The sequence below is a fragment of the Bacillus rossius genome, chromosome 8 (genome assembly GCF_032445375.1).
Source record: "Bacillus rossius redtenbacheri isolate Brsri chromosome 8, Brsri_v3, whole genome shotgun sequence".
Classification (NCBI taxonomy): domain Eukaryota; kingdom Metazoa; phylum Arthropoda; class Insecta; order Phasmatodea; family Bacillidae; genus Bacillus; species Bacillus rossius.
In genome coordinates this window covers 9,773,434-9,796,162 of record NC_086336.1, presented here as the reverse complement: position 1 = coordinate 9,796,162, position 22,729 = coordinate 9,773,434, and the positions used below count along the sequence as shown (strand labels likewise).

The window sequence follows — 22,729 nt, the reverse complement described above, 5'->3', positions numbered from 1 at the left end:
CGGTCACTCCGGACAGCGGCCAGCTCCTTATCGAGTCACCCTGCATCGCGCGGTGCATTGTTGTGCATCGTTACCACGTCACACGTCGAGGGCACGCGTGGTCTCTCCGGGCAGCTGCCAGCTCTTCTCAAGTCACCCTGCATCGCGTGGTGAATTTTTGCGCATCGTTACCACGTCACACGTCGACGAGTCACGCGTGGCCCAGAGGGCTGTTCGCGAACGTTCGCGCCGACTTAAGGTGTTTCTTGTCTAGGGAATCACAGGCAGTGCTCGGTGATCCCGAACCGACATGCGGCGTGTGTTTCTTTGTGATCCTCGGGACTTGTGAGCCATGGGAAAATTCGGTCGTGTCAAAGGCAAGCAATCACTGAAATTCTTAATATGTGCTTTTCAGTGATATGTAAATATTCATTTCTGGATTAAAATTTTTATTTTCGAGCATTTATAACTATCTATGATTATTATTTCATTCAAACATGGAATAAATTAAATTTGTTTCGTCAATGTTGCAGTACCTGTATTTTTCCGTAGCAAAAATAACAACATAAAACTGTAAATATAAGTATGTACCACGATAACAGTTACCCAAATAGGTTCACTCATGTTAAAAAAGAAAATCGTACCACTAAATTTTAATATTATTTAATACTTATTATAGTTAAATTACATCACTAAATATAATTTCGTTTCACACCACCAACTGGTATCTTACACGTGTGGTGTATTTCTTTCCGAAATGTGTGCCCATGCTCAAAGATTACGTTGTCGGTGTCACGACGTCATCAGTAGTCGGAGTTTGACGAATCACGCAGATTCTTCCCGCAAGTCTGCACGATCTTCGTGGTCCACTGTGCCTCTTATCTTTGAAATATTTGTGCAATGGGAGTGCATGACTTGATGTAAGCTTTTGGACATACGCCATTGCTAAGCACATGTATGTCTATAGAAGAAAACTATAAAAAACCCAAACGATTAAAACACAAATTAAGCAAAAATTGCTGTTGTCAACAGGATATAAACACCACATAATATTCCATAACAGGAACATGGCCAACAAACAATAAAAACAAAGAAAAGTGGACTAAGAGAACGAAAAAGAACCCACATCATCACTGTCATCATTTGTGGAGGATTTTTCGTTTTCTTAGTTCATTTTTCTTTGTTTTTCTTTGTTTGTTGACCATATTCCTATTATGGAATATTATGTTGTGTTTATATCCTGTTGACAGCAGCAATTTTGTGTTTTGGTCTTTTGGGTATTTTTTAGTTTTCTTCTACAGAAAAAGTGCTTAGCAATGGTGTATGTATGTCCAAAAGCTTACATCAAGACTGTGCCTCTTGCCAACAATCAGCCCGCGGGCGAGTGCTGGGTGGTTTGGGGGGGGGGGGGGGGGGGACGGAGCTTGTCCACCGGGTCTTGGCTTGTGTTCCAGAGAGTTGCCCAGGAGGCGCCACCAGCCTCCCTCCCGTCTGGACCGCGGGGGTGTCCGAGCGAGCGAGCCTGCTCGTCCTCCGCGCGGCGCGGTGGCGACTCTGACGTCACAGTAGTCCTTCCTGCCCTCGCGAGCCACCTACGGTGACGTCAGAGCCGCCACTGCGTCCCTCTCCACCGGACCTCTTCAACCTCCGGAGCCGAGCTCGTGGTTAGTTCTCGTGTTCGTCCGTCGGCGCTCTGCACGGGTGTATACCATTTGCCCGAGTATCCACTTCTCCGAATGACCGCTTGTCCGAGCTCCTTTTCTGCACTGCACTGTTTTTTTTTTTTTGTTTTTTTACGTGATAACGTCTTATAAAATCGATGAACGCTGGCTGCACGCACGAAAAAAACATGACACTCTTTGTCACGTTCCACCTGAGCCGAGCGTGCAAGAACCGGCCAAACACCGTGCAAGAAAATCTTCTTTAATATCAAACATGTTAAGGCGGGCCTTTTTAAAAGCAGCAAATTAAAAAAAATTGATTTATTTGTCCAATTTCGTCGATTCAAATGAACACTTTATTGAAATTGATTTGATTTCAGTTTATTTCTATAAGTAATTTTTCGTGGTTATATTTAAACAAATTATTAAAATAAATTTTGCAAAAACTGTAAATAATATTTTAAAATTAAAAAGTATGCAATTTTTTCATCAATATTTTATTATGACGTTATGACGTAAAATTATCGTCCGTAAACCGACTTTATAGAAAACCCCCTTTTTCTTAAAACACATTTTCCAACATGTTTTAACGTAGTCCTTCAAGTAAAATTTTTGGAGTTGCTTGGCTTCTGGGTTGTAGCCGCGTCGAAGGCGAAGTAATCACCGATGTTTCGGTAGACGTTGCAGTCGCCATCATCACTAAGCAAATACCTGTAATTAAGATAGTCAGTGTCAATACGTCATCCGGCTGACTTCATTGCAGAGCGATATCTTTCATGCCTCGAGGTGTTTCTGTGCGTGGTCTGACACACTTTGGGATCGGTCGTGACTCATTTAAGAGAGGAAAACTGCTCCCTGTTGATGGCGACTGCAACGTCGACCGAAACATTGGTGATATATTCGCCTTCTAGGTGGCCACAGCCCAGAAGCCAAGCAACTCCAGACAATGTCTACGAAAGCCTGCGATCTTTATGAATTAAAAAGGTTGCACTTTTTTTTTACACATACCTATGTGTTATGTACATACAAGATGTGTGTTCTTGGTGTAAATTGAGAATTATCTTTATTCGCGAGACTTTTTAGATCATATACAGTCATATAGGCTAGGTATTAACAATTCAGTTTTTACATGAAGATTTACTTCAAAAATGTTTGGCAATTTTTTTTCAGTTTTACAAAACCATTTAACGGCGTGTGTTCATTAGAGAATATACGTATCTAATCCTTTCAATGTCATTTGTTTCTTATCACGGGTCAATTAAGATTTACGGATAAAAAAGCAACAAAAATGTAATAGATATCCGCCTAATTATTTCGAAACAACAAACAACAAAAAGTACTTTACCGAAATTTGTTGAACCCACTTAATGACCGACTGCCTGAAAGTTATTTGGCAGTAAATAAAATACGTTCATTCATGTAAGAAGATCAATAAATATCAGTGAGGTGTCTTACGTATTACCAAGTGCTGCAAGTTTTTCAAAGACAAAATATAATCAATATAATTGGAAAAACTTTGTTTGCACAGTCAAATTTATCATCGAAAACGTATAAATAATAGGTATTTATTAAATTTGTTTAATCACTTGACTTAAATTTTATTTGTTTGTGGGAGATTACATTAAGTTGTTTATAACCAATTATGTGGTAGAATTAGATGCGGTAGTTCCTGGTTGCTTAACAAAACCTTTTCAGTAAGTTTCTATATAAATATAAATTTAATTTATTAACTTTATTTGGAAGTAATCGACACGAAATTATATATGCTTATAGAGGCCACTATCAACATTTCGAGTATAAAAAATAATATTTTCATGTTGCCTATGGGCACTATAAAAATATTATGACTTTTGTTTCTATGTAGGTAAATCTCGCAGATGTAGAGCCTAAATATTAATTATATTCTCTCACTTTCATAGTATTTCACTGAAATTTCTTAAAATGGTATATAAATGGTATAAAATGGTAAGCTATATATATGTGTGTATATATATATATATATATATATATATATATATATATATATATATGTGTTACTTGGTTTAGAGCCATATTTAAAATGTCCAACTGAGTTCTAGCAACATGTGTTTCTAAAGGCAAGGAGTTATTGCTTTTTTTTTTCGTTTCACGAAGATTAGCTACCATTTAAAAGGATCCGGCCAATCTACTAAAAGTTATGCTTGTTCCTGGCACTCGATAAATACAGGATATGAAATCATATTTTTGCAACGTTGCTGGCACTGATTTAAAACAGCACACTGCCCAAGACGCATGAGGTTATAACAAATCAGTGCACAACACTTGTCTTTCAGAGGCCGTAGATACTTCAAGGTCCCGCTGCGTTAAATAATATTGGGATCCAGTTCGTTCTCAGACTGTCAAGTGGCTGTCCCACCAGATATTTTTTTTTAGTTGCCTGTGTGTATTTCACTTCAAACACACATGTTCTCTATCAAGGTCCCTCTGATGCTTTTAGAGTAAGGAATTTCAAGTGTCCTACCCAGTTTAATGAATCGGATTTGGATATACTAACTTAAATCCCATTTAATCAAACCACTAGCTTATAAGTATACGTTTAGGGGCTATTTATTATATGTTTGTACTGTACCTATAGTAAACCAACAAGAGACTTTAAAAAGCTCAATTTAAAATAATTTATATGTAAATTAGCTTTCGTGGTTTCATTTTGTTATCAGTTTAACCTACAAATTAAGTTTGTATATTTTATTAGAGGCACATAAAGCCGAAGTTGAGGTGAACGTTTTTTATGCCAATAGTATGAAACAAATTCCATATGAATTTTGCACTAAAAATAAACCATAGATGAGGCAAATAGTTTTAGTTTTGTTGAGTTATTAATTTACTGAATTTATATTTTACTTTGTGGTACTTAAGTTACTTGGAACTTTATTCCTACTGAGAACGGATTGTATCTGGTGTGTTCTCACAGGAGGCAGACGGAAGCTAGGAAGTACCTGGTCGCTCACTGCTGAAGAAAAAGAAGATATATTTATTTTGTTGGTTTTGCCAAAGGTACCGACCCTGAGTTCCAAGTATTTGTAGTTTTGACCGACATGAAGGTTCGGCAAATACTAGGGATTCAAGGGACGGCAACAGGCACTATTCTACCGATGTGAGACGATATCAAGTTTCATAACAACCATAGAGAGGCTTAAATACTTGGACGGATTTGGTGCCGGTAAGGTAAATAGCAACTTCATTCAAGTTCCTATGATAATATTCTCCATTATTTCCACGTAATTGAGTTACGAAAAAAAAATAGCGTTAGTAAAATGAGTTTCCTTCAAACATTTTGTGGATTTGCAGATTAGGCCTTCTTGTTTTATTACCACTTGAAATAAAAATGCAAGTGATTTTGCCATAATAAAACCTAGTCGACAAATATTTTTAAGGGATTTGGGCAGGTTCTATTTCCGTTTAAGTAAGGAATTTCACACATGTGAAACATTACTTCATTGGCTAAGGACTAAGTGTTTCAAAGAATTTTACTGACATACTGCGGAAAGCGATTGCTAATCATCACAAAATCACCTATCCTAGTCTGCCTTGACCACGCCGTGTGGTCAGAATTCCACTTTTGAGGATTATTGAAGCCGAGGTAAAAAAAAATTAATTTCCTAGAAAAACAGAATGCAGACCCTAACATGAAGTAACCATTATTATTGCCGTTACAACAGAGTGTTTTAGTTCTGTTAAATATTTAATTCTCTTTAGATATGGATAATGGAAAATAAAAATATTAATCTTGAATTATAAATAAAACAGTAGATATCTATATTAATTTTATAAAACTTGAACCACTAAAAAATGCTAACCTTTTAACAACGTTTGACGTAGAATTAGAATAATGAACAAAAAAGAAAAAAACTTATTTAGCGTTTAGCGGTATGATCATTTGTTTACAAAATAACAGGTATATATGGAGTGAGGTAACTTGCATATGAGTATCCGAGTTCGAATCCCGTTACGGACATTCTGATTTCAAACTTCCTGTTCGGTTTTGTTGTGTGTTGCCGTGTCTAATGACTTCGCTATCGATGGAACGATCAACATAAAATAAATAAAATCACTGCTCTTAAAATATACAATATTTTTGCAATTTGACAACAAAAATATTGCATGCCACGATAACACCAAAAAAAAAACCCTGTTATTCAGTTATTTCCTTACATTTGAGAATATAATTGGTCACAAATTTGCCAGTTTTTCTTCCATATTTAACGGGAAACTTTTCTAATTTCTGGGTATGATTTTACTTCATTTCAAAATGAACCCAAGAGAAACCTTTTGAACGTCTTGAAAGTCTTAACGCTACTGCATAAAAACTTTTATTCCTTCCACGTCACGTTAAAAATGTTTTAAACGGAACACAGAACTCGAAAGTTTTTACGAAGTTCCTACAAAGTTTCAGTTATCTATAACTATGAAATATTTTCTACTTTTATTTGAGGTGTATTCTTTATGGTAATTCCGTAAATTTACTTCAATTTTCAACAGTGTAAAGATAACATTCAAGATAATCTAATAATGTTTTATTTCAATGACGATATCAATATTTCGCTTAGTCACAACATATGACTTATTTGTCCTATACTTTATCCTTTCATACTTTGAGTGTAACTATTTTCGAGTTAATTTTATACATTATGACCCCAGTACTAATTACTGTCGCACCATAGTTCAGTAGAAGCGTACATATTCCACATAAGGTTGTGGGTTCGTTCGTATTTGATTAAATACCCTGTACTTTTTTTTTGTAAATGGAACAAAATTATTCATTTAATATAAAATATATGGGTAAATAGTGTTTGTAGTAATACTTATTTTGGATTATTACCCGGGCATTTATGCTTTGTGTTGTCCCAGTACCTAAAATAACGTTTTTTATTGTCCCTCGAATAGCTTTCCAGTACCTATTATCACGCACCTAATGCTCACGATACAGCAAAATAAAGTCAAACTATTTAATATTGGGTTACTTTTTTCATGGTGTTGAAGAATTATGGTTGAATAAAATACGAATTATATATATACCTAATTATGCTGCAATTTTCGAAGGAAGAAAAATACTTGGTACTATCTCGAAAAATGTATTAAAAAAAACATAAAATTAACCGAAACCATGTGTTGTATACAAAGTTACTACATCTTTTTGGTAGTATTACAAACTATTTGTTGACAACTGGTTTCCAAAGGAATCTTTTGTAATAGTACAGAATTTTTGTTGTGTACCTACATAAGAGCTGCGTGTTTTTTTATTCCTCACATACCTGGAAAGCACTGACGTCAATAACAGCATTCCAGTTCCCCCCAAATAAATACAAATGGACATATATAGTTTTTTACAAGCCTGTAGCTATTATGTATGAACGTTTTAATGACGTCATTACAGAAAAGCAACTTACAACGATGAAACTTACTGATATTGGATAACGAATCATTTAAGACGTCTGAGCTAGAACCCGACATCTTCGCCATGTTGGTGATTGGTCTGCAGTGCTCTTGACACGCCATTGACGACCATAAGCCAGCTATAAATAAGAATAAGAAGTTGTTACCTTATCACGTTTAACCGGCCAAAGGATGCGACCTTGTTATCGACCATTAACCGTTCTAAGAAGCTTGCTGAATTATGTATAGGCAAGTCGAGTCCAGACCTGGAGTAAAATTGAATCTCAGCATTTGCCTCGACTGATTTAGTGAAACCAGATAAAACTATCCGGCAGAGTCTATTAAGGAATTCGTCCCTTGTAGTGTGAGAGTAGCTTCTGAATAGGGTAAAACCGGGTGTGATGGCGCACCGGGGGAGACGGCGCAGTGGCTGTAGTTGGCACGGTGCCCGCTAGATCGCAGCTCTAGGTACCTTGGATTGTTCTTGCGTAACGCAGTTGTAATGTGCGCTTGTTTAAGCTGCGGCAGACTGTTCGATTTCGTTGAAATCTAAGGATTTTCTTGGTGAGTACTTAGTTTTAGCGTTGAATTTTCGTGTCATGTGAGATTAAAATCATAATTGATGAAATGGTTTTAATATTTGTTCTTAAACGCAACCGTATATGTTCATTTATACCTCAGTGGATAGTTATGTACGTTTTCAGACATATTGGTTTCCTGGTTCTCTAAGTGCCTCACTGCGCCATCTCACCTTGAGTTTTGGTACAGATGGCTCACTCAGTTTGCGGGTGAGATGGCGCATATTGTATTAAACCATGAAAATTTTCTTTTTGTTTATTTGAGCACGCATGCTTTGTTGTTTGACTAGTTGACCATTCATCGTAAAATTGGCTTAAATATTATACATGTATTCGTATATTGTATGTAAAAAAAACTCATAAAAATATATTCGAATGTTTAATTGTTACATGTTTAGCATGAAAAATTCTTGTAAATAAATTTTCCCAGATAAAAAAGTGGCATAAAGTTGTGATAGTCAACATTTAAGAAAGTGTATATTAAAACCAAAGTTTTCGTGTTCACGCCATTCTTTAGTTAAAATTTTAGAGAGTAGTGTGCACATTCATGTGCTGTAGTTTTTAACAAAATGGCATATTTGTTCTTTCAGGAATGAAATGGGCAGAATATACATAAGAAAAGTTGGAACACATTCTAGAGGGCAGTGGTCAGAAGAAAATCTCTGCGAAGCAGTGGCTCGTATCAAGGCTGGAGACATTAGAATAAGAGAAGCGGCGAGGTACTACAACATCCCAGAGAGCACTTTACGTCGAAGAAAAAGTTCTGGTAACGTAAAAAAACTTTCTCTCGGTCCACAAGCTAGTTTGGGAGCTGAAAATGAAAGGCGTTTGGTATCACACATTAAACGACTTGCCTCATTGGGTTTTGGACCTACCCAACGTACAGTCCGTCAGTTAGCATTTAACTTTGCTGAAAGGCTTAACGTTAACCACCGTTTCAACAAGGTAAAAGCAGAAGCTGGTTATGATTGGTTCCAATCATTTATGGAGCGAAACCCAGACATCAGTTTAAGGCAATCACAGGGCTTGTCTGTAGCACGGGCGCACGGGTTGTGCCGGGAGGAAGTTGACGAGTATTTTGCATTGTTGGAGGAAATAACGATAACGCACAGTTTATTTGACAAGCCAGGTAACATCTTCAACGTAGATGAATCAGGCATTCAACTGATCAATAAACCGGGCAAAGTTTTGGCTGCCAAAGGTTCAAAAGATGTTTTTAGTCTGACGTCTGGTGAGAAGGGGGAGACTATCACAGTGGTTGCTTGCGTTAATGCAGAAGGTAGGTTTTTGCCGCCTACAATCATTGTCAAAGGGGTTTACAAGAAGAGAGAATTTAGTGATGGGCTTCCTCCAGGTTCAGAGGTTTATATGAATTCAAAAAAAGCCTATATGAATTCGGAGTTGTTCTTGAAATGGTTCAGAGAAATGTTTTGTTCCAAGAAACCTCCTGGCACTAATTTGTTGATTTTGGATGGGCATGCCTCACACTGTAATTCAGTAGAACTGTTAGAGCTGGCTGATGAAAATAATGTAGTGTTGCTATGTCTGCCAAGTCATACTACACATGCCTTGCAGCCACTTGACAGGTCTTTTTTTGGCCCACTTAAAAAATATTATAACCGAGAAACACAGGCTGCTATGAAGTCAAAAGGTAAAGAGGGTCTCACCAAATCAAGAGTAGGCCATTTACTAGGAACAGCATGGAAAAAAGCAGCATCGGTAGAAAATATAGTTAGTGGATTTAAGGCATGTGGCATATATCCATTTAACCCAAATGCAATACCAGACTACATGTTTTCCATTTCAGATGCTGCTCAAACTGTAGAGCTTCCCAAGACAAATCTGCCTGATTCCCTTCCTACGACTTCGACTCAATTAACATCAGACAATGTTGCGCCAGCTCAGCCAGGCCCCTCTTCTCTTCCATGTGTCTCATGCCCTCTTTCAAAATGTGACAAAGCTTTAAGTAACCACTCTACACCCACTAAAATTTTGAATGATATCAGTCCATTACCCCAGATGGTAAAGCCAAAACAAATTAGAAGAAAACAATCTGCTGTGGAGCTCACCGCTCGGAAAAACGTTGAAAAGAAGAAGAAGGCAACAAGACAGAAAATGAAGAATGAAACTGTGGATCAAAAAAGAAAAAAATCAGTGAACCGTAAGAGTATTCCTAAACCAAGAGACAATGTTCCTACCTACAGCGACGAATCAAGCGAAGTTGATGATCCTGTTTCAGATGATACAAATCGTTGTGCGGAGTGTTGGGAAAACTATTTTGTTACTCAAAAAAATGTAGACTGGATCAAATGCTGTAAGTGCGGGAATTGGTTGCATGAAACATGCTCAGTTTACAAAAATTTGTGCAACGATTGTGGAAGGGCTTCGGCAAGGAAGACAAATCTCAAGAAACAGAAGTAGATAGATAAGAATTCTGTGCTTCAATTTCAAAAGAAGTGATAACTTCAAAACGAACTGATCACTTATTTTTTTGAATTCAATATTTTTAATTTTACATAAATGAATGCCTGAGAATAAGTTTAAAGGTATATAAGGAATATATTCTTTCAAAATTATTAGCATAGGTCTACTTAACTACCACTACAAATTATAGGAAACTTGACTTGCATGTTATGTCATTTTAAAGTGGATAATTTTTGCAGCATTAATAATGTTAGTAAGTGTTGTTAAGGGATGTGTTTTAAATAGTACTTTGTCTACATAAAATTATTTGGATACTTTTGTTACTACTTTTAATGTCTGCGCCATCTGTCCCGCACTGCGTCAACTGTCCCATACTCCTGCGCCATCTCACCTTGATGTTCAAGGAGAGATGGCGCAAAGCAACACTTAGAAAAATGGGGCCATTTTTTATAAAAAAAATATATTTTATTAGTATCGAGGTTTTGAAGCAAAAATTAAGAGTTAGAGTTAATATATATCCATTAACATACAGCGTATTATCAAAAATAAAATTTCTATAGCATTTACTACGAAATGTGCGCCAACTAACCCTGTTTTACCCTAAGTCTGATCAGCGTGGGGAACTAAACATGAAACATTGAAGTGTTTAAGTCTTCTTAATTATTATTTTTTTCGGAATAAGTATTTTTAGAGACCACACGTTTCTCCGAACTGAATTCAGTATATATATATATATTTTTTTTTTGCTTTGTAGTCAATATACCATAAACTCTACAGCCGATTGTAAGACAAAGTTTACGGTCTTTATTATGGGATCAACTAAGAATTATATTTTCTAGGTAGGGGAGACCGGGGCACGTTGGCCATAGGGGCAGGATGGCCCAGTCGAATTAGTTAATACAATAAACACTTTATCGTTCTATGAGTCAATACACAGGTTGGTAACACTGTCCTCCTTCTTTCACAGAACCAATATGGCCGCCGGAGGAGTTTCGGAAACGTTTTAGTGATTAATCATTTTTGTGCGTGTTTAAGTAAAATTCTACGTGTTGGTTAAAAGTGTATTATCTAACTTCTGCTTTCTTCAGGCGCAACAGGTGAGTAATATAATTAAAGGCCGTAGTTTGAGGATTATTTCTATATGGCATACAATCTAGATTGCTTCATTGGGTTTGGTAATGGATAGAATTTATTTTAAACATGGCGATGGGGCAGGTTGGCCCAGAGACGACGGGGCAAGTTGACCACCCGGGCCAACATGCCCCATCGTATTTGTTTTTTGAAATTCGATGAAAGGTTTGTCGATTGTAATGCTAATGCTATTTACAATTCTATCACTTTATTTAATTATTAAAATAATTTTCGAAGAAAAAACGTAGTTTGATTATAATCACGAGATGAAAACTGATACAAAAGAATAGACGAGCTTCCAAAATTAATTGTTTATAATCTTGTATAGAGATCTGAGTGGTCCAGTTCTTATTTTTTGAACATCTGTATTACAGCCTTTGTTTAAACCTTTATTTTATTTGCAGGAACATAAAAATGGTCCGAAACTATAAAATAAGTGAAAGAGGGATGGTTTCTGAAGAAACGATGCTAAAAGCAGTTTTGGAGGTGAAATAAAAGGAAAGATCCGCAAGGGCTGTTAGCGAGGAATTTGGGATTTCGAGAAAAACGTTTGGGAGGTAATGTGCTAAGTTCAAGACCTCATGTCAGCCTACTCAGAAAACTGAAACTGAACCTCAAAGTCCTCAACCCATTGCATTGGACGAAATCCCTCAGCCTGGAGGTGTCCCAAAAATATGTAATACTGGCAAGAAGCCTTGGTATAAGTTCGGCTATGATAAGAGATTTCAGGTCTGAATTATCTTTTTATCAATTTTTACGTTTTCAAAGCTATTTTTGAATTTATAAATGTTTTCTTTATCCCTGCCATTGTTATCCCATCTCTATGTCGTGTAGTGCACTGTACTGATTTTTTGTCCCTCTTTCTCCCGTTCACTACACACACAAACATACAAAAAATATTTATTTGGTAATATTTGTGAGGTCTTGTGTTCAAACACTTAATTGTGGGGCAATGTGTGTGCATTTTATCAGGCTATGAGGCTAGTCAAAATTTTGGGATCATACTAAAACCTACATAAGCTAACCCAACCTAACTTAACCTAACCTAACCTAACCTAACCTAGCCTAACCATTTTACGCTTTTCTGGACCGAAATAAAGGACTTTAAGCACAAAATAATCATAATCAACTGCAGCAGGCCTGAAACGCAAGAAGAAACCAAGGCAATATGACGATGCCGATGACGATGATGATGAAGAAGATGAAGACTCACTATGCTTGCGGTGTCTGAAGCCTTTTTCAAAAAGTCAACCTGGGGTAGAGTGGATCCATTGCACAAGCTGTAAGCATTGGGCTCATCAGACATGTGTAAAAAATGAAATTCATGAACTCTTTTATGAATGCTGCAATTGTGCTGATCCTTTGGAATTGGACAGTGATTAACATAAAACTTGCTTTTATGTACAATAAAGTGTGTGCTTCTTCATAAATATTTGTTTTATTTAGAATTTCCAAATATACTAGTTCAACTTTTCAAAATATAACATAGGGGTCAACGTGCCCCAGTCTCTGGGCCAACTTACCCCGGTGTAGGGGTAGGTTGGCCCACTTGGCATATATCCAGTAATATATTTATATATTAATTTTAGAGTTATATTTTTAAGTTTAATTTTTCACATTCAAATTCAGGAGAACTGTTCTAAAATTTAATAATAATTTCATAGATTTAAATGTGTTTAAAAAATTTACAAAAATCAAAATTTGAAACTATGGCCAACGTGCCCCGGTCTCCCCTAATCTCTATAAGCTAGTTTAAGTTCGTTGATGTCATATACCACATCTGCCCACCCAAACGCAGATAACCACCCCAATAAGATATTTTAAATATTTCTTTTTTAGTTTTGCAAGTTTCATGGGGTATTTTAGAAGCCAGGAAATTCCTTGTCCTCTTTAATGAGTAGGGACTGGAAAAAATTCGCGGATTCAATGACCTCCAGCATAGACTCCACGGGCAAACGTCATCTGTTCATTGGCTACTGACTAGTGAGGAGTCTCAATTGGGAGACCCGTGATTCGATACTGCTTTGACTGAGGGTCTGTAATTGACCCCACAGTCCTCCAGGTTAACAGTGAACCAACAGCAGATGTTGCAGAAAGGTACAATTATTTGCATTTTAGCATATCGCGAAATGAATCCGCGAATTTTTCCGGTCTCTATTGATGAGGCCTCCCACCAAGGGTTCGAGTCCCAGCGAGGTCACGTCACGTGTTTTGGCAAGTTGTAAAACTTGCCATGAGTCGACAGGTTACCTCAGGGTACTTCCGTTTCCCACCCGTCACACACTCCGCGAGTGCTCCACTCTCATATCATCGCCTATCGTGGGTGCGAAGCGTATCCTATTAACGCGTGACACAGGCTAGAGACCTGGAAATATCGTCGAGTCATTCGACGAGTTTAATCCTTAAACCTGTGTTTGTTTTCCACCGAAGGTCTTCAAATGGGGCACGCAGTCATTATAGAATATAGTTTATCATCTCAAGAATAACTGCTAATTTTTTTTAAAAAAAAAAAAGACGTTTGATGAAACAAAACATTATTGTCTAGCTTGCAAGTACTTGAAGGAGCGATAGTTCCAGGTCTCTGCATAGTTGTGACGCTAGATAGGCAACGACCTGAAGGAAAGGATGGCCGAAACATTGGAAGGAGAAAGAGGGAGGGGGTTAGGGAAAGAAGGATATATGACCCTCCCCCATCCCCCTGAAGTTATAAAATAAAATATAAAAATTTGAGATATCGGTGAAGGCAGCAACGTGGGCTGTTACACCCGAAATTGATTACTATAAAAATTATTTGTACTTTTACAAGAAAAATCCTTGGAAACTCAGTTGCCAACGATATCACTTGTAGAACTGCAATATAGATCTCTGTAAAATTTTCATAGTATAATAACTGTACAACCCCTAGTTGACGTAAGTTAATTTTATACTAAAATTCTCTTTCTTTTTAATTTCCTTCCGAAATTAATTCCCTTATACGCCACTGGGCCAAACTGTATGAGAGATCTCCAAGATATTTGAAGCCTCGCAATGAAAAAAAAATCCTAATTGAAGTATGCCTACCTACGCAGGAACATAACCAACACACATATATATAAGTACGTGTAAATGCATTCGAACGGCTTAAGTTTTAGAACTTCCGCAAAGACTGTGTACAAACAAATCGGCCCTTAAATCAGCAATAGGTAAGCATAACCCATTAGGTTAATAATTGCCACTTCACAAGAGACAATTCCGCTTTAAATTACCTACAATTTTTGTATATTTACCTAAAATTGACCATGAAGTAGTACCGAAACGTCATAACTGCACCCTTAATGTTGTTCAAGGGACAAAAAGCTTATATTCTTTCAAAAATTTTAGTTTCTGTCATGTTATAGATTTTCTCGAATGCGAATTTGTTAGTATTCATTTCTAATGGATTTAATGATTTAAGTCATAAAAAATTTAATGGAATTTCATACAAGTAATATAATAATAAACCAGAAATGATTAATATTTCGGCTACGCGATTTTTTAATTAAATAGTTAATGCAATAGTGGTAGGTAGGCCTACTATAATCCTTTCAAGACACTCTTTCAATTTTCTTTAAATTCAATCATTAGAGAATTCGCATATGTCAAAAAATTTAAATTTAATTAATAGTCCGTTTAATCTTGTAAAAGGGCAATATCTTAGCAGATAGCCTACATAAGAACGTGGGATAGGCTAAGTGATGTTACATTGAAGACCCCAGAAGACATTTATGTATTATATATTAAATGGTTGATTTGTTAGTTGATATTATTAAAATATTTATTTTGTATGTTTAGTAATCACAAATATTCCAAAATATATAGACTATTGGAGCTTTTAAAAAAGGGCTTGCATGAATGAAAATGTAAGAATAATGTGAGTGATTTTTTTATATGGGTATGTATCCTCGGGCATAATTTCTCGTCAACAGGTGAGGACGTGGAAGACTGTAACACTCAACGAACAAAAAATATACAGAACAGAAATACTGGGACAATACATATCAACCATGGCCTAATATAAGTAACCATGACATATTTTGCTTGGACTGAGTCATGCAACATGGATAGAGACAGGAAAAATTTGCGGGTTCAATGACCTCCAGGATAGACCTCAATATCCCCTACACACTCGGGCAAATGCCAACTGTTCATCGGCTGCTGACTAATGAGTCGTCTCGACTGGGTGGCCTGTGATTCGACAATTCTATGAGTGAGGGTCTCTAATTGGCCCTCAGTCCTCCAGTTTAACAGTGAACCAATTACAGAAGCATCACTATGGTATAATTAATTGAATTTTAGCATAACACGAAATGAACCCGCGAATTTTTCAGGCCGAACCGAAGTCAGTATTTGAAACTGGGTACTCCGTATGCTTATATTTGGCTGTTTCATGGGATTAAATGTGTTGAATATGATTCATTAAGAAATTTCGTGTTCTCGTGAACTCCGATGACTATTAAAGATCAGCCCGCTGTACGCTTGCAGCCCGAGCAGGCCGGCGAAGCGAACAGCTGTGTCAGCCGACCGCGTGGATTCGAGCGAACCAGGAAGGTCGGTTTGGGGGGGGGGGGGGTAGGGGAGTGGGTGTGACGTCACCCCGCGAGTTGCCGCCTTTTAAACTTCTCCTCCGCGCCCGATTGGTCGGCGGGGGTACCGAATGGGCGGCCGCCCGGCCCCGTAAATTACGCCAACTATGCCAGCTGGGTTGGGGATTCCAACATGGCCGCGCACCTCTCGATGGCCCCGGCCGCCAATCAGAGCGCGTCGAACTCCCCGCTTCCGCTCCGGGTCGCCGGTTGCCCTGGCAACCGCGGACGGATAAATTTGGCTGGTCTAAACTTTCGCGACACGGGAGAAAACATATTTTATTTTATTCGAATAGCATTTTTCTCTGTAACATTTAATATCATCAAAATTCTCTCAATATATATGAGCGTAAGATGAGGAGCTTTAAATGTGTTAATGTCAAAATGATACCACAAACGCTAACATTTGGTTATGTAAAAAATTAGACGTTCCTCCAAAAGATTATGGCTGGCTCAGTAAATCCCCCCCCCCCCCCTTTTTATCGTAGTAATGCCCTCTCCTCCCATACAAGGAAGATTCATTCACGGAACAGACGGGATCGATCTATCGATTGCCGGCTTCAGTCTATGTTCGGCTCCCAGCTAGCAGCATTTGAACAACGACCAAGGATCACGATGCTGAATGGTTCACTCGTCCACAGTCCACAGTCTGGGTGGAGCTTACCGAAGTCAATTGAACTTGTTATCGGTTATTTTGAGGTAATGGAGATGAATGTAATATCCATCTCTTAACAAACACAGAAAGGATATAGGCTATTTCCCTTGCCAATTTTTTTTTTTTCAGAAATAAAACAATGGGAAAGTTACTATGGTTTTCAAATATTTCTATAAGGCGTTCATGAAATGTGAACCCAAATAAACATGTTCATTCGCCGTAGTTTAGTTAACTTATATCCCAAACACGGGCAATCTCGATAAGTTTTGAGCACCGAGTAAAACACCAGGGGAAAAAACGTGTACGTGTAACAAACAATTTCAATTAATTTTAATATTGTGCAAATGAAAATTATTTCTTATATAAGTAAGTATGATAAAAAAACGTTTTGGACATAAAATTGTTTTTAATGAAGAACCTCTTGAAAAACTACATTGTGTGTGAATCGTCTCATTCAGTAATCTTTAATGAATTATAACGACATACCTACTCACGTAATCAAAATTGATTTTCAGCGATAAATTGAATATTTGCTTAATATGGTAGGTTAATTATTTAAATTAGAAAAGTTAAAGAATGATTACAATCAAATAAAAAATAAAAGCCTTTCTTTAACATCTGACGCCATATTTTGGTGAAAAAATACATATGCACTTGTTAAAAGATATAACAAACATGAAAGTACCTGCAGAGTGCCGGCCTAAGACTCCTGGTGGGAGACTTCCCGTCGCACACTGTCATTCTGCAGGCAGGCGCTATCTCGCAGTGTTACGCTATCATTAAGTCAGTGTAGAGCGTAACTATAAATAGGATTTTCCCCAACTATTTTCTGTGGTGTTAAAGTTTGCATTTGTGGTTCTCAGACCTTTTTTTTTTTTTGTCATTTTAATTTGTTTATGAAAATATTCTTCTTCACATAACTATGAAGTAGATCACTCTGGAACACTTAGACCTAGTCTACCTCCTATTATGACGAAAGGCAAGTTGAAGAATATGAAGACTATCAATAATTCGCTAATTTAGCTGTAAAAAATAAACAGTAGAGTAATACTTCGTGACCATTAGGCCTACCATGAAATATATTTTATATAACATTAATATATTATGAATTATAGGCTATGTCAAATAGTTACAAATGTAGAATTTATAGCAGCATTATTATTTTTTCTGTTTTCTGATCATGCGTGTAAAATTTTTTTGTTCATTTTTGTGTAAGTATTTCCAAAAGTAATCTCTTGACACACTTCAATTACTCTACCAATTAGTACTGCAAAATATATTAACTTGTCTAAATGCAAATTATGTTTGTGGCTGTTAAATAATTCATTTTTTTAGGTTTAAATGAATCCAAACCGATATTGTGCACTTGCTCAAACATTTTTTTTATTTTAAAGTAGCTTCTTAAAGGCAATAATAAACAATCAAATAGCAATTTACGTGAAAATATTTAAATTCATATGCAATAGTTGAATTTGTACAAAATCGTTTTGACTTCTATAACATGGCATTTCGTTATATTTTGATCCCTAGAAACATTATTTTAAGTAAAATTGAAAAAAATTATTACTCGATACACATTATTCAAATGGGAAAACTTAGCTTCTTGTAGAATTTCATATTGGTTTTCGGGTGAAAATCCTTACAGAATACTGACAAAAAAATTGGCATTTGTCTTCTCATTTGTTCTACAAATAATAGGCATATTCATAGGTAACAGATTACATCTTAACTGTAAGCATTTAAGTATACCTACTGATAGAATAAGCTATAAATTTAAATTTCTTTTAAAAAATTATTAAATTGTCTGGCTCATTGTAATGCATACATTAACAAAAAGGTAGGCCCTAAATGTATATTTAAATTGTATGGGCAGTTTTTTGGAAACAAGTTTGCATTTTTAAAATGGAAAACCAAAAAGTACATAGCTAAAACTAAAAATATTTTACTTGAGCTAGCACATAGCATGATTTGCCAGCTTTTTCAAAAATTTTCGTCATTAAATATGCTATAGCTAAGCCACGATTATTTCATGCATTCATTGTGTAGCAAAGTTTACTTAAAGCACGTTTATGACTGGACTACAGTGCTCTAGAAACGACTATGAGCCAGTTATAGACAAGGATACGCATTGGTTATCCAATCACACGTAACCCGTTTAAGGTTGTGACCTTGTCGACCAATGAGCACCCTGAAAACGTTTGATTATATGTATGTACAGGCCAATTGAGTCGAAACCAGAGTAAAATTAACCCACAAAATAATCGTGGCTCTATCTATAGAGATCAAATATATATATATATATATATATATATATATATATATATATATATATATATATATGAACAGCTGAGTAGAAAAAGGATAACATTCCACAAAATGGCGAAATGAACCTGAGATAGCCATTTTGTAGTATTTCTTATACTCTATCCATTTAGTGTAAGAAGGATAATATTGCAGTGGTAGGACATTGTTTAAAATGATGCTGAATTTTTCATTGAATAGTTTCCAGGTGCATTTTCTTTGTCAAATAGTGTTTTTTCTCTTTATTATGTGTGCCAGTATTTTGTTAAGTGTAATACATTATAATAAAATATTCTGTTGCCTTGAAGAAAGTTTTTCTTGATGCATCACAGCTGTCAAAATATTATATAAGTATGACTATTAATTGCCTCAAATGTGTGAAAATATAAATTTATTATGTTTAGTGCATTAATATCTTGTCTTTAATGCATTATTTATTATGCTTTTGGGTTTCAAAAATTATTTATTATTACTTTTTTTGACTTTTTGTTGATTAGTGGAAAAAGGATAACATTCCGACACTTTCAATTATTCGTATTTCTTTACTTACTTTAACTATGGACTCGGAAATTGTGTTCTTTTGCTGTATACTACTACACCTACAGTTCCTCAATTGTGAAGTTTTTGATACAAACTGTAGTTTTCGTACAAATCTGTTTTTCCTATTATATATATATTTATGAACTTTCTAGGGACATCGTAGAGGATGGTAAAATTGATACATAATTTATAAATTTTATTTTCACCATCTCTGGTGAAGTGGAAAACCTACATTAAGCCACGGTTATTTTGTGATCCTGATGTACTGTCTGCTTGGAAAAATTCCAGCAATGTGCACATGTCTTTCGGATAACACTGAACGTTTGCAGACTGTGTCTGTCACGTTGCAGAACATTGCGATTCTGCACAGCGCGCTGGTTTAATGCTGACCAGAAAGGATTTGGCTCGTTTTCTAGGCAGGTCACGGATATCATACAGTTGCCTAAGGTGTGACGTGGATATGTCAGTGCAGCGCCAGGCTCTTGAATACGTAATGAGTTGGATGTAAGCACACAAGGCAAATTGAACAACACCTATTTTTAATGTTGTAGGCCTACCAGTGTTAGCAAAAAAAATCTTGCAAAGGATATGATAAATTATTTTTGTCAATCAAATTAGTTGTTAATAGTAACAACAATTTCCTGAATGTTTGTTGATTCTTCCTAATTACCCTTTGCTCGTCAAAACTTATCGCAGTGCCCGTTCAGCCTTAGTTACCGAACTAATGTTCCCAACGAGCCGATAATACAGTGTAACTACACAATTTGAAAGCAGTGGTCAATATTGGCGTTTCTTAATAAATAAAACATATCACTTTTTATGCTAAAAATAAGGACATGGATGAAAAATACGTTAGTTGAGCTTAAATACCACAAGGTTATAAATAAGAATACTAAAAGTGTACTTACCGTGAACCACGTTGGATTCTATCCTAAACTTTGTGTTCGAAAGATCAAATAATTTAAGCATTTTGTTTTGAAAATATTGTAGTTTATTTGTTGCGAAATTTTCGATTTCGGTTCACTTTCCTGTATAATTTTTATAGCAGTATTAATGTTTTGTGTTGTTAGCTGTTGACTTGACTTAGTTATCAGTTAGCAGAATTATCCTTTGGCCCTATTAAAATTTTTTTTCTGAAGATTATTTACTGTAACATTAAGCTTGTGGCGATAACTTACAAAAATTATGGTGATAAACTTTTTTCTAAACAAGACCAATTTATATTTGGTAGTGCGTATTAGCACTATACGAACATCTTATTAATTTTAACAAACAATCCATTAATTAAACATATTTATAGGTAAAACCCACCCACACCTCACCAGTTTCCCGCGTACAGAATTGATTATTTTCTGTTTGATTTTTTTTAGTAGTATATTGGCTAAACATTCGTTTATGCTTTGTTTGCAATAACACCAACTTTATTGATAATATTTTATGACCGTATATAACACATGTATAAATATATACATAATTAATTAAATATTAAACCACCTAAAACATAATTTTTGGTGACACGTTTTAAAGTGTAAGGTTTGTAACGTTGTTAATGTTAAGCATTATTTTTCATCAGCATTTTTTTGCATGTAAGTTATTAAATAATCTATGGTTATAGGAAGTCTCCTTTATCGCAAAACACTTTCGAGATAGTAAGTTTTATTTATATTATTTAGATTTTAGGGACTATAGATAAATATGATATAAGTGTTTTTATGTAGCCTATATGTAATCTGCTGGTAAAAACACAATTAGCTATCCCATGAACGGGCAGGTGGACCTTCATTAATCATTAAAAACCTTTTTGTGCGTTTAACAACTGTTTTTTCTTAATTATATTGTTTCTAAAATATTTCACAAAAATGCTGCAAGTAAACACTGTACATTTTATATACATTCCTGTAGGTCTTACAAAATGTATACGTGAAACCACGTTTTACTTAGACTATACACTGCAGAAAGTACAATACTTCTTTAGTCATAGGAATGTATTGCGCAATTTATAATGATGTACATATCTGTATATTTGCAAGAAATTATTTGGACACGAGTTTAGAAAGAAGTTTTTTATGTTGTAAAATTTTACAAAAAAATGAGTGTACTGGAGAGAAAAATACCAGAACAAAAAAAATATTTACTTCAAAATTTTCTATTTCAATGTGTTAGTAATATTTTGTTACGTACCCAGTTCATCCGGTTGCGGCAAGCACATGCGTAAAAGATAGATAACCTTACTTCAGATTTCGTAATTTTAGTTGCAAGCCAGATGTAACATTATAATGTTTTCTCTCTAAAAACGAAAGTGTTAAAACAAATGAAAATTTTGGCAATGAGTGCTAAAGGAATTTGGAAAAATTTTTTGACACTATTTTAATAAGGTAGCAGTTTTAGATTGCTAATGACATTCTTAATGCTATAACTATTCAAAACGTGCCCATGATAAATGTAAATATTATTTCCATAATTTATTTGAACACCGGAATGTTCTGCTTTAGACCTGAAACACATAGCTATCGCAGGTAGTTAGCGAGAGTTCACGTTTATACATTTTTTTTTTTAGAATTTTTCATATTTAGAATGTAGGTTCCATCTTGATAACAACAATAGGCTACATTTGTATTACCATGAAATAAGTGGCAGGAAGTTTTTTTTTCATCGGAACAATCTGCAGTGAGCACGAAGGATCGAGACGGAGTGGCACGCGAGACTTCGTGTTGCACTCTTCGTGACGCCATGACGTCACACTCGCTCTTGGACAAGGCCCAGCGCATCCGATGTCACGTGACCAGAGTTGAAGCCAATGGCGCGGCGATGCGTGCGCCGGGAAGAGGGACATGATTGTAACATCATGTTTTTTGGTAACTTTTCTTAACGTGTAATGAAATTTATAAACCTATACGGTAGAGACCTGCAAAATTCGCGGATTCAATGACCTCCAGGATAGACTCTACTACACTCTACACACTCGGGCAAATGCCACCTGTTCATTTGCTGCTGACTTGTGAGTCTTCTCGACTGAGTGTCTGTGATTCGACACTTCTTTGAGCGAGTGTCGCTAATTGGCCCTCATTACTCCAGATTAACAGTGAACCAGTGGTAGAAGCAGCGCTAAGGTATAATTATTTGAATTGTAGCATATCACGAAATGAATCCGTGAATTTTGCAGGTCTCTACGATATGGGTAATTTCTAATGGTTTGATAGTATCTCTCCTACGTTTGTTTAGCAAAACGTCTAGAAGAAATTTACTCTATTCGTATGGTAAATTTCCCTTATAATTGTAAACGTTAATAAATTATTCCATTAGGCCAACATTTTGGAAATATGACAAAAGTGCATTACAGTATGCGGATACAGTGTTGACAGTAACAGCCCTAAGCGGATATTAGTGACAAATCAAAATATAACTGTTTATAATTAAAGTTAAATTATTCTCTACACATTAAACCAA

The 22,729-nt window shown here is 35.9% G+C and overlaps 1 protein-coding gene across 1 annotated transcript; it reads left to right on the top strand.

Annotated features, from left to right (window-relative positions):
- The first annotated feature begins 7,576 nt into the window (after nt 1-7,576).
- Nucleotides 7,577-10,051, top strand: LOC134535276 (uncharacterized). Its single transcript, XM_063374349.1, has 2 exons — nt 7,577-7,616; nt 8,221-10,051. Exon 2 carries the CDS (start codon nt 8,228-8,230, stop codon nt 10,049-10,051), a length of 1,824 nt encoding a protein of 607 aa, XP_063230419.1. The 5' UTR covers nt 7,577-7,616; nt 8,221-8,227.
- Nucleotides 10,052-22,729: the final 12,678 nt, after the last annotated feature.